This window comes from Mesoplodon mirus, assembly GCF_964341445.2.
Source record: "Mesoplodon mirus genome assembly, chromosome: 2".
Classification (NCBI taxonomy): domain Eukaryota; kingdom Metazoa; phylum Chordata; class Mammalia; order Artiodactyla; family Ziphiidae; genus Mesoplodon; species Mesoplodon mirus.
The window spans coordinates 50385943-50400800 of record NC_138977.1 but is presented as its reverse complement, the minus strand read 5'-3'; the positions used below and the strand labels follow the sequence as shown (position 1 = coordinate 50400800).

The following is a 14858-nucleotide window of genomic DNA, read 5'->3' as shown; positions in this document are numbered from 1 at the left end:
GCCATGGCAATCAGAGAACCAAAAGAAATAAAAGGAATACAAATTGGAAAAGAAGAAGTAAAACTGTCACTGTTTGCAAATGACATGATACTATTCATAGAGAATCCTAAATATGCTACCAGAAAACTACTAGAGGTAATCAATGAATTTGGTAAAGTAGCAGGATACAAAATTAATGCACAGAAATCCCTTGCATTCTGTACACGAATGATGAAAAATCTGAACGAGAAATTAAGGACACACTCCCATTTACCACTGCAACAAAAAGAATAAAATACCTAGGAATAAACCTACCTAGGGAGACAAAAGACCTGTATGCAGGAAACTCTCAGACACTGATAAAAGAAATTAAAGATGATACCAAGAGTTGGAGAGATATACCATATTCTTGGATTGGAGGAATCAATATTGTGAAAATGACTACACTACCCAAAGCAATCTACAGATTCAATGTAATCCCTATCAAATTACCAGTGGCATTTTTTACAGAAATAGAACAAAAAATCTTAAAATTTGTGTGGAGACACAAAAGACCCTGAATAGCCAAAGCAGTCTTGAGGGAAAAAAAATGGAGCTGGAGGAATCAGACTCCCTGACTTCAGGCTATACTACAAAGCTACAGTAATCAAGACAATATGGTACTGGCCCAAAAACAAATATAGATCAATGGAACAGGATAGAAAGCCCAGAGGTAAACACATGCACCTATGGTCAACTAATCTATGACAAAGGAGGCAAGGATATACAATGGAGAAAAGACAGTGTCTTCAATAAGTGGTGCTGGGAAAACTGAACAGCTACATGTAAAAGAATGAAATTAGAACACTCCCTAACACCATACACAGAAATAAACTCAAAATGGATTAGAGACCTAAATGTAAGACTGGACACTATAAAACTCTTAGAGGAAAACATAGGAAGAACACTGTGTGACATAAATCACAGCAAGATCTTTTTGGATCCACCTCCTAGAGTAATGGAAATAAAAAGAAAAATAAACAAATGGGCCCTAATGAAACTTAAAAACTTTTGCACAGCAAAGGAAACTACAAACAAGGTGAAAAGACAACCCTCAGAATGGGAGAAAATATTTACAAATGAATCAAGGGACAAAGGATTAATCTCCAAAATATATAAACAGCTCATGCAGCTCAATATTAAAAAAACAAACAACCCAATCCAAAAATGGGCAGAAGACCTAAATAGACATTTCTCCAAAGAAGACATACAGATGGCCAAGAAGCACATGAAAAGCTGCTCAACATCACTAATTACTAGAGAAATGCAAATCAAAACTATAATGAAGTATCACCTCATACCAGTTAGAATGGGCATCATCAGAAAATCTACCAACAACAAGTGCTGGAGAGGGTGTGGAGAAAAGGGAACCCTCTTGCACTGTTAGTGGGAATGTAAATTGATACAGCCACTATGGAGAACGGTATGGAGGTTCCTTAAAAAACTAAAAGTAGAATTACCATATGACTCAGAAATCCCACTACTGGGCATATACCCAGAGAAAACCGTAATTCAAAAAGACACATTCACTCCAATATTCATTGCAGCACTATTTACAATAGCCAGGACATGGAAGCAACCTAAATGCCCATCGACAAATGAATGGGTAAAGAAGATGTGGCACATATATACAATGGAATATTACTCAGCCATAAAAAGGAATGAAATTGGGTCATTTGTAGAGACGTGGATGGATCTAGAGACTGTCATTCAGAGTGAAGTAAATCAGGAAGAGGAAAACAAATATCATATATTAACGCATATATGTGGAACCTAGAAAAATGATATAGATGAACCGGTTTGCAGGGTAGAAATTGAGACACAGATGTAGAGAACAAGCGTATGGACACCAAGGGGGGTGAGCTGCGGTGGGGTGGGGATAGTGGTGTGAAGAATTGGGAGATGGGGATTGACATGTATACACTGATGTGTATAAAATGGATGACTAATAAGAACCTGCTGCATAAAAAAATAAATAAAATAAAATTCAAAAATAATAAACAAACAAACAAAGTTCCTTTGAACGGATACCAGTTATGAGATGTTCATTTACCCTGGATATTAGATAGAAAAGGCCTATTAGTGGTAGCTTTGAGTAGGTGAATCATCACTTGCACAATAAGTAGCATGCTTTGGGGCAGGCTTGTATTTCACCTTTTTGTTACAAGGTGACATTTGCCTCTGCTATCCCCACTCACTCAAGATTGCAGTATAATGAGTTCACATTATAGGCCAAAAGTCTAGAAAGCACTGACTTATCCTGACAATGTGTCTTGTTGACTGTTAGGTGCAAAATATCCACAGTAGAACATTGTTAGGGTCCTGTTGTGTAAGTTTCCCAGGTTTGCTGAAGTGCCTCATGGAAATTTCTGATTCCCAGATATAATCTGGTTTGTAATATCTTGTCCTTGTCTTCTTTGATTTGGGTGATATGTTTCTGGAAGAGGCTGATTAAACAGTGAGTTCTGTTAACAAAGTTATTTATTTATTTGATTGTGTAGGCGAGGATTTAGAGGAAGGGCCATGTATGATCTTTTTTTGTGTGTTTATGTGGCAAGGATGCTAACTTAATGATTTGCTTGAGATATGATAGTATGGAGCAGTGGCTTGGAGGGGAGGACAAGTTTATCAGAGCTACCTCTCTTGCTACGTCAAGTTATGTTTCTTTCAATTCAGTTCTGACCTGGACACAGCCTCCGGTTAAGATAACGGATTTATTTAGAGCAGTGGTTCTCCAACTTTAGCTTGCTTCAGAATCATTTCAAAGGTTTGTTAAGACCCACCTTGCTAGACCCCTTACCCAGAGTTTGATATAGTTGGTCTGGGGTGAGTTCCAAGAATTTACATTTCTAACACGTGCTCAGGTGATGCTGATACTGCTGGTTTGGGAACCACACTTTGGCCACCACTGATTTAGAACATTGGGAAGCTTTTTTCCCTCGTTCAGGGTGTTGCAGGGTAGGGGTGAAGAGTTTGATAGGGAGGGAGATGGGAAAAGATGCAAGAATGCTGATCATCTTGCTTAAGGTTTACCTAAAAGTGTTGACTTCTGAATTCTTTCAGTGTAGTACAAAGTTAAACATCAGTGAAGCTGTTAATATTACTTTTATTAATGAGAATCAGATAAGGTTGGGAGGAACAATAGATGTGATTGTTTCTTAACTTTGGCCTCCTCTTCCCCATCTGGTTCCTGCATCTTCCTTATCCCTGTGCCTCCCTACTCCCCCATATAGTACAAATATAGATAGCCATCCTATAACTGTCTTTCAGAAATGAGAGAAATGAGACAGTATATGAGGTTTCTTGGAAAAGTTGTGACATCAATTAGGATTACCATTATAATGGAAACTTTATTCATTTGGCTTCTACTTATTCATATTTTGCAGCAGTTAGGACAGTGCTTGAGTTGAAATATACCTTCGTAGTATTTATAAAGGATTTCCAAAGCAAATCAGTGAGTTTAGAATATTGCCCAGGAAATTTAAATTACTTAATGAAAAATTGCTTTCAAATTCATTTCAGTATTGCTGCTTATGTACAATTGATTTAATAATTAGAAATCAATCTCATCTATTCATTTACATAAGTTGCTTTTAACTTACGATTAAGGATTTGCTAAGACTTCATTGCACTAAGAATATCTAGTTCAGATTTCTTATGCAGGTAGAATTTTCACCCATTTAGTCCCAAAGACTAGTTTTATTTTCTAATGTAAAGTGTAAAATTGTATGTACTCATCATTTCCTTAGTTTCAAGCCCAGCATTATTTGGAGGCATTCTTGTTTGGGCCTGGTGTCTTTTGTATTGAGTGGACACTAGAAACCTAGTATGCGGTTCAGAGAAGAAAATGTGGCTTTCAAAGAGCTTCTTTTAATTTTGCTCATAAAACAGTTTTTCACATGTTACTTTCCTTTGAAAAATGCCCTGTGCTCAAATTTTCCTAGAATAAAACATCCTACCAGGTAAAGTGTTTAAGAGATCTAGGCCATGCTTACTCAATGAAATGCAGCAGAGTGGAAAATATCCTGTTTTGCCAACTCAGGAAAATTGATCTAGTAGTTAAAGACAATTATATTATTTAAAGAGCTGCTGTTATATAGACGTTAAATTATTAGGGGGTAGATTTGAGTCCTTTGCAAAATTATGTGTAGAAAGTTTGGTCTGAAGGAATGGAAATCTGTAATCTAAAGAATTATGTGGAAGTAAATGTGAAGCTGTGTTCGAACCTTGATCCTTGTTTTTCAACCCTTGTCCTCTTGGTGTGAAGACCAGCCTGAGTCAGATCACAGGGGATTAAATGCTGAACGCATTACTCAGCACCCTGCAGGGGGGTGGGTTAAACACCCTGGCTTTGAAGAATTACTCTTTTGCTTAGTAAGCCTGGAAATTTCAGGTTCAACTCTAGAATGAAAGCTCAGTATTTTGTTGATTAACCAGTCTATTTGAAAATGGTCTATCCCTCTTCAAGATGTCCCTCCTCTCTGTTCTCATATAACCATGTCTGAAGTCACTGGCTGGATTGCCAATGGATTTTACCTACAGCAGCTTTACAGCCGGGGAGCTTGGTTCCCATGGAGTATTCCTGATGAAATCCATCGCTTGACATGAATAAGAAGTTTGACGTGTTAAGGGGAAGAAGGGATACACTTACTTTAGTCTGGCAAATGGGAATGCAGGAAATAAGGGGAGCTGTGATAACACTGCTTGGAGGCAAAGAATGGGGATTCTGGATCAGCTGCCCACTACGGAGAAATATTCTTGATCAAAGTGTTAGGCAGAGGATGGAGTGCAGATGGCTTTTTTGGGTTGATCAGAGCAAGTGGTGCCCTAGGAAGGACTGCAGAGGCTGGGGGAGAGGAGGTCCAGGCCTTTTTTTTCCCTGGCGCTGGCTCTACTGAGATGAGGAAAAAGCCCATCTCTAGGCAATAGAAACAGGTAGATTAGGATGTGTGTAAAGGGCTGTAACAAAAGGCAAACCAAAAACAGGAGTGAGTTTATTTTTATGCTTATTGTTTTACACGTTTCTTTGAAAGTTTAACTTATCTTAAAATGGAGCCAGAAGACTTAAAGTATTGGGGATTTTATACATTTTTCATTTAACCATGTTAGTGCTCTAAACTAACTTTTCAACTCTGGAAACCTGTTTAGGAGAATCCTAATGTAGCTTAAGCATCATCACCATTCCCATCGTCATCTACTAGTGGTCATGAAATGTACAACCAAACTCTTTGTGTTTTTAACAAGAAGCCTTTAATTAGGGTTCACTTCTGTTTTTCCAGGTAGCCCAGCCATGACCCACAGGAATCTGACTTCTTCCAGTCTGAATGACATCTCCGATAAACCAGAGAAGGACCAGGTAAGCAAAGAATTCCTGCTTCTTTGAAATGTAAGACTAAATGTATATCTAGAAGATTCTGGGAAAAGATTAGAAATGATGGCCTCTAACTTAAAATAAACCATTATGTGTAGATTGTTTTGTTTTGGTTTTTTTTTTCACTTTCTCTGAGGGAAGGGGAAGCAGTGTGTGAAGGAATTTGAAGTTCAGAAGATAAGAGTCTCTACTCCAGCTCTTATAGATGAATTCACTTGGGCAGTTTAAATCTTGGAGCTACAGTTCTCTTAGCTTTAAAATAGTAATACTAATTCCTACCTCAAGTTTATTGTGATGGTTAAATAAGATGATTTGTGGAAAAAACTGGTTTGGTAAACTGTAAAGGGCTAGGAAATGCTGGCAGTTGTTAACTTTGAGGGGATATTTCAGGCAAAGGTAATGACAGTCTTGTTAGCTGTATGTTTGTCTATTAAAACATATAGTAAGTAACCTATTTGAAATTAAAAGTAATTAGGTTTTGAATCTCGATTTGCTTTCTTTTAAAAAGAATATGGTAGAAACTGGGCCATTTTCCTAGCTGGGTGGGTATCTGGGCTTGAAACTAGTAGAAAATGGTGACTGGGTATAATTTTGCACTTTACATTAAAAAATGAAATGAGTTATTTGGACTAATTGGTTGAAAATTCTACCTGAATAAAGAAATCTGAATTTTATATTCCTAAGACAATGAAGCCTTGTTTACAACAATGTTCTTCTTTAACTGACAGCGGTTTTTTAGACCTTGGTGAATTCTCAAAAGTGCAGGAAAGGTGAGATTATGTTCTTTCTTGTGAAATGGCTTCCTTCTCCTTCTAAACAACAGCACCCTAGTAGGGCCTTCATTATCTCAGATCAGATTGCTAGAAAAGCCTTGGGAATTAATCCTGTCCCCATTTTCTCCCAATTCAATACACTTTTCATATCATTGCTCTTATATTTCTCCTCTGGATCAGAAGCTTATAATGGCTTATATCAAGTTAAGTTCAGAATATCCCAACTTTTAAGGTTCTCTGAAATCTGGTGTAATCTTTCTCATCGTAACTTACATGTGTTTCCCAGAAGAGAGACTCTGCTTTGGTTTGACTTAATTACCTCCGCCTCTGCACTGAGATTAATTCTTGACTTTTACAGCTGCCCCCACCCTTAAATGCTAATATGGCTAGCTCTCTTCCCTACCATTGGCCTACCTCTTGAAATACTGTGGGAGAAGATCATTTATTTATTTATTTATTTATTGCTTCCTGGAGGCAGTTTACATTCACTTTTATTTTTTATTTTATTTTTAAAGAAATGTGTTTATTTTTTATTTTTTTAAATAATTAAAAAATTTTTTTATTTTATTTATTTTTGGCTGCGTTGGGTCTTCGTTGCTGCGCGCGGGCTTTCTCTAGTTGCGGCAAGCAGGGGCTACTCTTCGTTGTGGTGCGAGGGCTTCTCATTGCAGTGGCTTCTGAGAAGATCATTTAAATATTGGATTCATTGGTAAGTTCATACCAGTAGTGAAAGGGAAACCTCAGTCCACTAGGACTTGTTGAGAATTTTCCTCAAAACTATTTTGTACATTTTGGCTCCATACAACATTTACCAAACGACATTCTGATTGTGAGATTTGCCAGGGGCTTGGATAAGGCAGAGTCAGGAATATCTGGTTGACACTTTTTCAGGAAGGCTTCTTTTATTGGGGACAGTTCTTTTCTTGTCAGGAGTTTGTCAATTGCCGCTGGTAAATGCTGAGAGAAATTTCTTACCTTCTTGGGTGTCTTCATATCTGAACATATGCAGAAGAAATTTGATGACTTATGATGTGTATTACATGAGATTTTGATTCCAGTGTTAGAAGAAATAGGTTAGAACATTATGATTTAGGGTGTTGATTTTGCTATTGATAAATGGAATATTTATAAATGGAATGGGATATTTATAAATGGAATATTTCCTGCCATATTAATAAACAAAGGATGTCACAGTCATCAAGGGTTGCAGCTCTCCATCGTGAGCCGGTGAGCCCTGAGGAAACTCAGGATGTGAAAATACAGGATCCTGGCCCCAGATAGCTGAGGTGCATATCAAAGGAATGATTTCAATGAGCTCTGACTCTTGCATCTTCCCATATATAGAAAAGTGCTAAATTCCTTAACTTGAGATGTCTGGTTTTCTTTAATTAACAATAATCTTGTGACGTTCAGACTGCCTGCCCTTTGTTGCAAAACTCTTATATATCCTGGCTCCTCCCCCCACCTCCTTGGAGCAGTTTCTCAGAGTTATCTGAAACGCTGTCTCCCGGGCTGCAGTCCTCATTGTGCCCCAGATAAAACTTAACTCGCAACTCTCACATTGTGCATTTTTTAAGTCAACACTATAAAGCCTTTGTGGTCCTTAAAACCAAAATATCTGATGCCTGTCACCGACATCTCATATTCCTCAAGGTTCATGTGAAGATGAAACCAGGAAGATTTGATTCAGGAGGTGTGTTCTTTTTGTTTTCAAAGCCAGAAAATGGAGTTGATGAGTATATCATTATAAGAGCAGCTGTCCATCTTCATTTATCTAATACAATAGGCATAGTTCATCCAATGAGCCCTTCATTCCTCCAAAGAGAAAGAAACTCCATTCTTTGCTTCCCACCAAAAAGTTTGAAGAGAAGCTTTGTAATTGACCCATTCATCTCCTCTATAACTAAAGGTAGAGTACAAATTCAAACTAATTATTTCCTGTTTCTATACTTAACAATTTTATTAACTTCAAATACAAAAGCTCCTCAATCATTTTAGGGCGAGAAGAAGAAAATGGGCTTGCTAAGAAGATGACGCCATGGCAAAAAAAAAAAAAAAAAAAAACCACACAATAAACTCGGGCTTTTCTTTTTTAACCTGTTTTTTTCTCTGTTTGAGTAGGGAAAAAAGGTTGCCAGGCTCAAATTTGTTTTGAAAAAGCTTTTATAATTAATTAGCCAATGTCCTGGAAATGATCTTGGCAGTAAAGTCAAACTTGTTCTGTATGCTTTTCCAAGTTGGCCCAAGAAACTTCCATCCAACTGGAACTGAAGTTTTCTGATTGATTATTCTGCCTGGATACAATTCGAACATTTGCGATGGTGCCTCACGACTTCCTGGAGCTGTATAACTTCCCAGTAGCACAAGAAGTGGGTTTCATGTTCAGAGATATGAAGAGGAGCAGAATTTCTCTTTCTGACAGCTACACAGTGACAAAATTTGAGGGCATGTTTTTTATAAGATTCTGTTTTGGGAAAACAGAAGAAACAAATCCGTGGACTGCACTGTCTCTCTCTGGCTGTGCCAAGCCTATGTACTTATGATTTCAGTAGCGGCTGCTTTATTGAGAAATAGCTCAAAATAGTTAACAGCAGAAGAGAGAGCATCGCCAAAATTTAGGTGATTCAATGCTTCAACAGTATTCCAACTTGGATGTTATATTTATTAAGCAAAAAAACACCCGGGGAGAAGTAGATTTTTTAAAAAATACATCTGGAGCTCATCTACTTGTAAATGGACATAAATAATCTCCTCTATTTTGTTGCTATGGAGGATTTTTTTTCTTCTTTATCCAGTTATCTTCCCCAATTACCTTAGATTGATTTGTTTTTCTATCACCTTTTATTTCTTTTCTGTGCTTGAAAAAAATTTACAGCTGCCACAGGTGCTTATCAAATGCAGTGGGTTAGTTCTACTTTTCATGTGAGTATGGAATCAGCTATGAGGATAAGAAAATCTTATTATTTTACCTCGTAGCTTTAACTCTTTGGAGGAAATACTGTGCTCAGTGGTACAATGACTTTTTTAAAGGGGCTATTTTTTCTTTTCAAGATTATCAATAATGTAATACCATCTCACAATTATATGACCAACCTTAAGTGAAATTGCAGTCTGTAGACTGTAGTGAATGGAGTAAAATGTAGACATCCCTTGAAGATTCTTAGAGAGACACTTGCGCTTATATAACCTTGTAACTTGTTATCTAGTTATCACTTCCCTGATACTCGTTATTTAGCCAGCTTATCTGAGAACCTATCCATTGGTGTCCTGGTGGAATTTGGCCTAAGGTTAATTTCTAAAGTGTATGGTAATCATTTTTCACACTATCTGTTGCCTGTTATCTTTAAATATACTTGGTTGTCTCGAGTTCTGTTTTTGAAATCTTGGTCTTTTGTAGAGATAGACCTAAATTTAAATGTTTTTGTCAGAGAATAAGAGGATGAAATCAGTAATCCATGTAGAAGTTTGAAACTGCTCAGCCATGACTACCTTACAGTGAAATCTAGAAAGAAACATTTTGTGACTGAACGACCCCCTAATCCTTTTCTTACATGTGTGTAATACAGGAGAGAGTCAACTAAATTCAGCTGAGATGACTTTTTCATCATTTTGATTTTCATCCTGAGGCTCACATACAGCTTCCCTTAGCATTCATAGCTATGTCATATTCACAGTGATAGAAGAGTACAATAGCACCTGCTTTTCTTTTTCACGGCTCAGCCAGAAAACCCTCCTGTTGGCATTGGTCACCGAGTGGTCTCACTCCACTACTCAGAGAAGACGCAGTGGCAGAGAAGGGCTCGTATTTGCTGAGGTTATGATACTTGTCTTTAGCATCTTTTCAGGGCCCACTGAAACACTGCTGTGTCAGGAAAGATCCAGATGGAATCACATCTGTGAAAACCTGATAAGAAAGGCATGTTGTTGAGGAGGAGGTTACAGTCATTAGGTGTCCTTAGTCACTGCGGTATTGGTGACTGCAACTGGTAACTGTGGTTCAGTGGCTACAGCTTTCCTTTGGCCAGGAGTCTTTGATGGGAACTGGTGAAGCCATTGCAGTGGTTATCTGTGGAGCCCCTTTCCAAGGGGGTTAGCTTGCTGCTTAGATGATTAACAAAACCGCTTTGTCCTTCCTTTTCCCTTTCTATAAGAAATTTGACTTTTTGTAGGTTCCTCCTCCAACCTTATGCTCTCTCCCATATTCTTTTTTTTTTTTTTTTTTTTTTTTTTGCGGTACACGGGCCTCTCACTGTTGTGGCTTCTTCCGTTGCGGAGCACAGGCTCCGGACGCACAGGCCCAGCGGCCATGGCTCAGGGGCCCAGCCGCTCCGCGGCATGTGGGATCTTCCCAGACCGGGGCACGAACCCATGTCCCCTGCATCGGCAGGTGGACTCTCAACCACTGTGCCACCAGGGAAGCCCCAGGGGGACCTTTTAATTTTATTCTATGTTCAATGAGACACTATTTTAGGAGTTCTACCTGGAAGTTGTGTGTTGTGATTTACACTGAAAAAAGATCACTGGGGATAGTGTGTGATGAGATGGAGGGATTTGCTAATGTTCTGGATCATCTGGTGTTGTTCCTATAATTAAACATTGGATGAGCACCACAGTGCATTAAACAGCTCAACAGATCCAATAGCCAATTTCTTAATGTGTTTGCCATAGATGTCAAGGCCTCATTCCTATCGGCAAAGGGAGCTCTTCTGTTCCACTGAAGTATTGTAAGAAAGAAAATGAGTTTCCTAGGTAAAATATTTTCTATGCACTATTAGTTAGAATTAATAATTATTTAATTAATATTATTAAAAATTAAAATATTTTAATGCACTAGAAGTGGATGTAGGTCACCAAGAGTAGTGAGATTGAGCTTTTGAGTGATTATATCTGTTACCTGCAATTCTCTTTTTGATGTCATGACTCATGAAGCCCTCACCAGAGGTCTCCCTAAGGAACAGTGACAAGTGTCTTAGTCCTTACTGTTCCAAAAGGGGCATCGGAATGTGTAGGTGGAGGACAGCCACCCAGTGGGGTCCTGAGCCACACTCTCACCGGTACCTGTGAAAGAATCGGACTCCAGGAGCACCACAGGGTGTTCTGTATTCAACATTTAACAAAAGGGATTGCAGGGTTTACATGTCTTAAATGGCATGTCTTATCTAGCATGTTTTATGTTTGATGTCACTTTTTTCTCTTTTTAGTATGTAGCAGTCTGCCTGTATCCCAATGCCATAAATATACTTAGAATAGATTGCAGAGAGTAGTAGAATACCATCAACAATTATCTTTAATGGATGTTTGCTCTCATGTCACGTTACCTACCTCTGACCAGAACTTCATTTAAAAAAAAAAATAACTTTTTTCCCCTTAGAAGTGGCAAATCGGAAAGCAGCAGCACCTGTGGTAAACACCCTAAGGGCATGATTAAAAACCTTTATAATAATTCTAACTATAAACAAGAACTCATTCTTTACTTTCTGTAGTAACATTTTATTATCTATGACGTTTTTTAAACTTTAGTTTTTTCTGATTCATAATTATACAAAATTGCTGTAAAAATTCAAAGGAAAAATGAATAAAACAGAAAGTGAAAGTTCACAAATTCTCACCCTCATTATAACTACTATTAGCAGGTTGATGTAGTCTTCTAGACTTTCTCTATGCATAAAAATGTATATACTTATTTATATAAAATACAAATGGGATCATATTGTTCTGCAACTGGATTTTTAAAAAAACTAACAATACCACAGATATCTACCTTATTTTCCTTAAAGGCTATATGGTATACATGAATCATATTTTATTTAAATGATCTTCTATTAATAGATAGTTGCTTATTTTCATTTCTTTGCAGTTATACAAACAGGCCTTTAAGAAATGCCCTCATTGTAACTTTTTTTGTTCTTTTTTTTTTTTTTTGCATTCTTTCATGAGTATTTCTGAAGGAGAAATTTTGTAAGTGCAATTGCTGGGTCACCATGTATTGCCAATTACCTCCCCAAAAGATTATATCAATTTGTGTCCTAGGTCTTTTAAACACTTTAATTAATCCTCCTCCACTGCTAGAATACTGTTTGCCAGTCAGATTTGAGTTTCTCCTTTCTGATTCATTCCACTAAAAGCTTAGCAACTCAGTTAACGTGAAAAGAATCACAGTCACTAGCATCTGCCTCCCAGCTCACTTTGGGGCTTTTTTCAGAAGCTTAAAATATCAAGGCTAAAACTGGGTTTATTCTCCTGGTCTAATTGAATCTCTGAGCTGGCTAATCTGCCTATATTCTGAGGTAAGGAGGTGAAAAGTCCAGTGGTCGTAGACTTGGCCACCTGTATGTTTCTGATTGCTTCTGCTTAAGGAGAGGCTGTTCTCAGCTCTGAGAGAAATCCTTTGGCTTTGTGAGAATTTCCTTGACAACCAAAAATGGCTTCCTCTTAAGAGCCCTTCTTGGTGGTCAGCATTTGGAACAAAAAGGAAAATCACAAGAAGTGTTGGACAAGTGTTCTCTTTGAAGCACTATCCAGCACATTTGCAGCTTGGCCCTGCATCTCCTTCCTCCCCAACCCTCCACCCTCAAGAGAATTCTAAGTGAACTTACGTACATACTGTAAAGTTAGTTAAATGAAAAGTTTATACCTTTATTAGGAGCTTTGATGGAGTGTTTCATCTAGGATAATTGATAAAAAAGATCAGCGAACCATTAATTACATGTTGGGAGATATTTGCAGATTTTTCTGCTTCCCTACTTCCCTTGCAACAGGGAGTCTCTGCAGAGTAGACTTACGAAGAAGCCAAGCCATGGGAGGAAGTTTTCCTTGCTCTTCTTCAGAAAGAGAAGGGCTTCCCACTGTTTCCACGTCACTTGTCTGATTGATCCGGTGGCTAGTTGACTTATTTGCCTCTGTAGAATCTTCATGACCTTATCAGTCACCAGCAGAGCTTACTGATTTCTCCTGGTGTTACCACCAATCATCTGGTTTTACTCCCTAGAAGTGAACTGAAGTGAAAACAATCATACATCCGTTTTCTCTGCCACCATGTTAAAATGGTAGCGGTAATTTTTTCTACAATCTGAAAGCCAGTGGTTAATCATACCCAGTCGACATTACTGCCTAATCAGTGTTCTATGCATATGTATACAAAAGGCTAGAAAGTAACCAAGTCATTTTAGAGGACGCCATTGTAAGTTCAGTATTAGCGGCACTGTTGATCATTCAGTGGCTCTGAGAGTATTGGGCCTGTTCTTTTATAAAGAATAATTAATAATGACTAACATACATTGGACACTTTTTCACACCAGTGGTTGGTATTATCAACCCTGTTTTATATATTGGTAAACTTGAGGCACAAAGACATTAAGTAATTTTTTCCAAAGTTAGATAGCATCTAAGTGGTAGAGCTGCTTTCTGGCCCTGGAGCCTGTGCTCTTAATGAGTATGGTGAATTCTGCCTTTTTGCATTATGGTCTTTTTTAGGTCCTAATCCCCAGGTGTCCAATTAATAGTTAGGTTAATAATAGTTAGACCTTAGGTTTGTCTTTGAGGCACACATTGTGCTGAATAGGCTAATCTACAGAATTGTTATTAAATAAACCAACAATTTAAAAATTCTTAAAGGTCTTATGGTGACTGGATGTTTCTGCTGCCACTGTGATTCAAAGACTTGGTGAATCAACTGTTTGTTTTGTGTCCATACTCTGAGTGGTATTGGTGGAGGTCAATGAGAAGAGGCTGATATAATAAAAATAAAGCATAAAATATGGTCTCAGATTATGAGTTTATATCTAGCTGGAGAGACCAAATAAACTGTATGGTGCTGACAGTAAACTGCAGCAGTTCGGTGAAAGACAAGATAACTATGTGGGTTAGAACCGTCAATCAAAGAGAAACGAGGGATTTTATTTTATTTTAGTTTTTTAATTTTTTAAAACATCTTTATTTGGAGTGTAACTGCTTTACAATGGTGTGTTAGTTTCTGCTTTATAACAAACAGCTATACATATACATACATCCCCATCTCTCCTCCCTCTTGCGTCTCCCTCCCACCCTCCCTATCCTACCCCTCTAGGTGGTCACAAAGCACCAAGCTCATCTCCCTGTGCTATGCAGCTGCTTCCCACTAGCTATCTATTTTACGTTTGGTAGTGTATATATGTCCATGCCACTCTCTCACTTCGTCCCAGCTTACCCTTCCCCCTCAAGCCCATTCTCTATATCTGCGTCTTTATTCCTGTCCTGCCCCTAGGTTCTTCAGAACCATTTTTTTTGAGTCCATATATATGTGTTAGCATATGGTATTTGTTTTTCTGACTTACTTCACTCTGAATGACAGTCTCTAGGTCCATCCACCTCATTACACATAACTCAATTTTGAAACGAGAGATTTTAGAAGCATCTTTCCATTTTAGAGAACGTAAATAACAGAAGATAAGAGCTTTAGCCAAATAAAGCATTCTTCCTTGGAGAAAGAGTTAGGTAGGAAATGTGAGGAATAAATTGGAATGTAACTTTCTGCAGATTAACAATACAAGTGAACGACTTGATTTATCCAACAAATGGAAAATATTGTGACTTTTAAAATTCTTTGAATAATGGCCAATAATCCCCCCAATTTGATGAAATACAGCAGGGTTCCAATTAAATTTTTTTTTAAATTAGAGTTACCTGTAAAATTAGCAAAAGTAGATTAGATTAATTAG

At 37.8% G+C, this 14858-nt stretch overlaps 1 protein-coding gene across 1 annotated transcript in view; it reads left to right on the top strand.

The window, feature by feature from the left end:
- The window catches only part of SLC4A4 (solute carrier family 4 member 4), a 350822-nt gene that overhangs the window by 188410 nt on the left and 147554 nt on the right, over window positions 1-14858 (top strand). The window contains exon 7 of the mRNA XM_082645180.1: window positions 5298-5374. Within this exon, the coding sequence (XP_082501306.1) occupies window positions 5298-5374 (77 nt within the window). The remainder of the gene's footprint in view (window positions 1-5297; window positions 5375-14858) is intronic.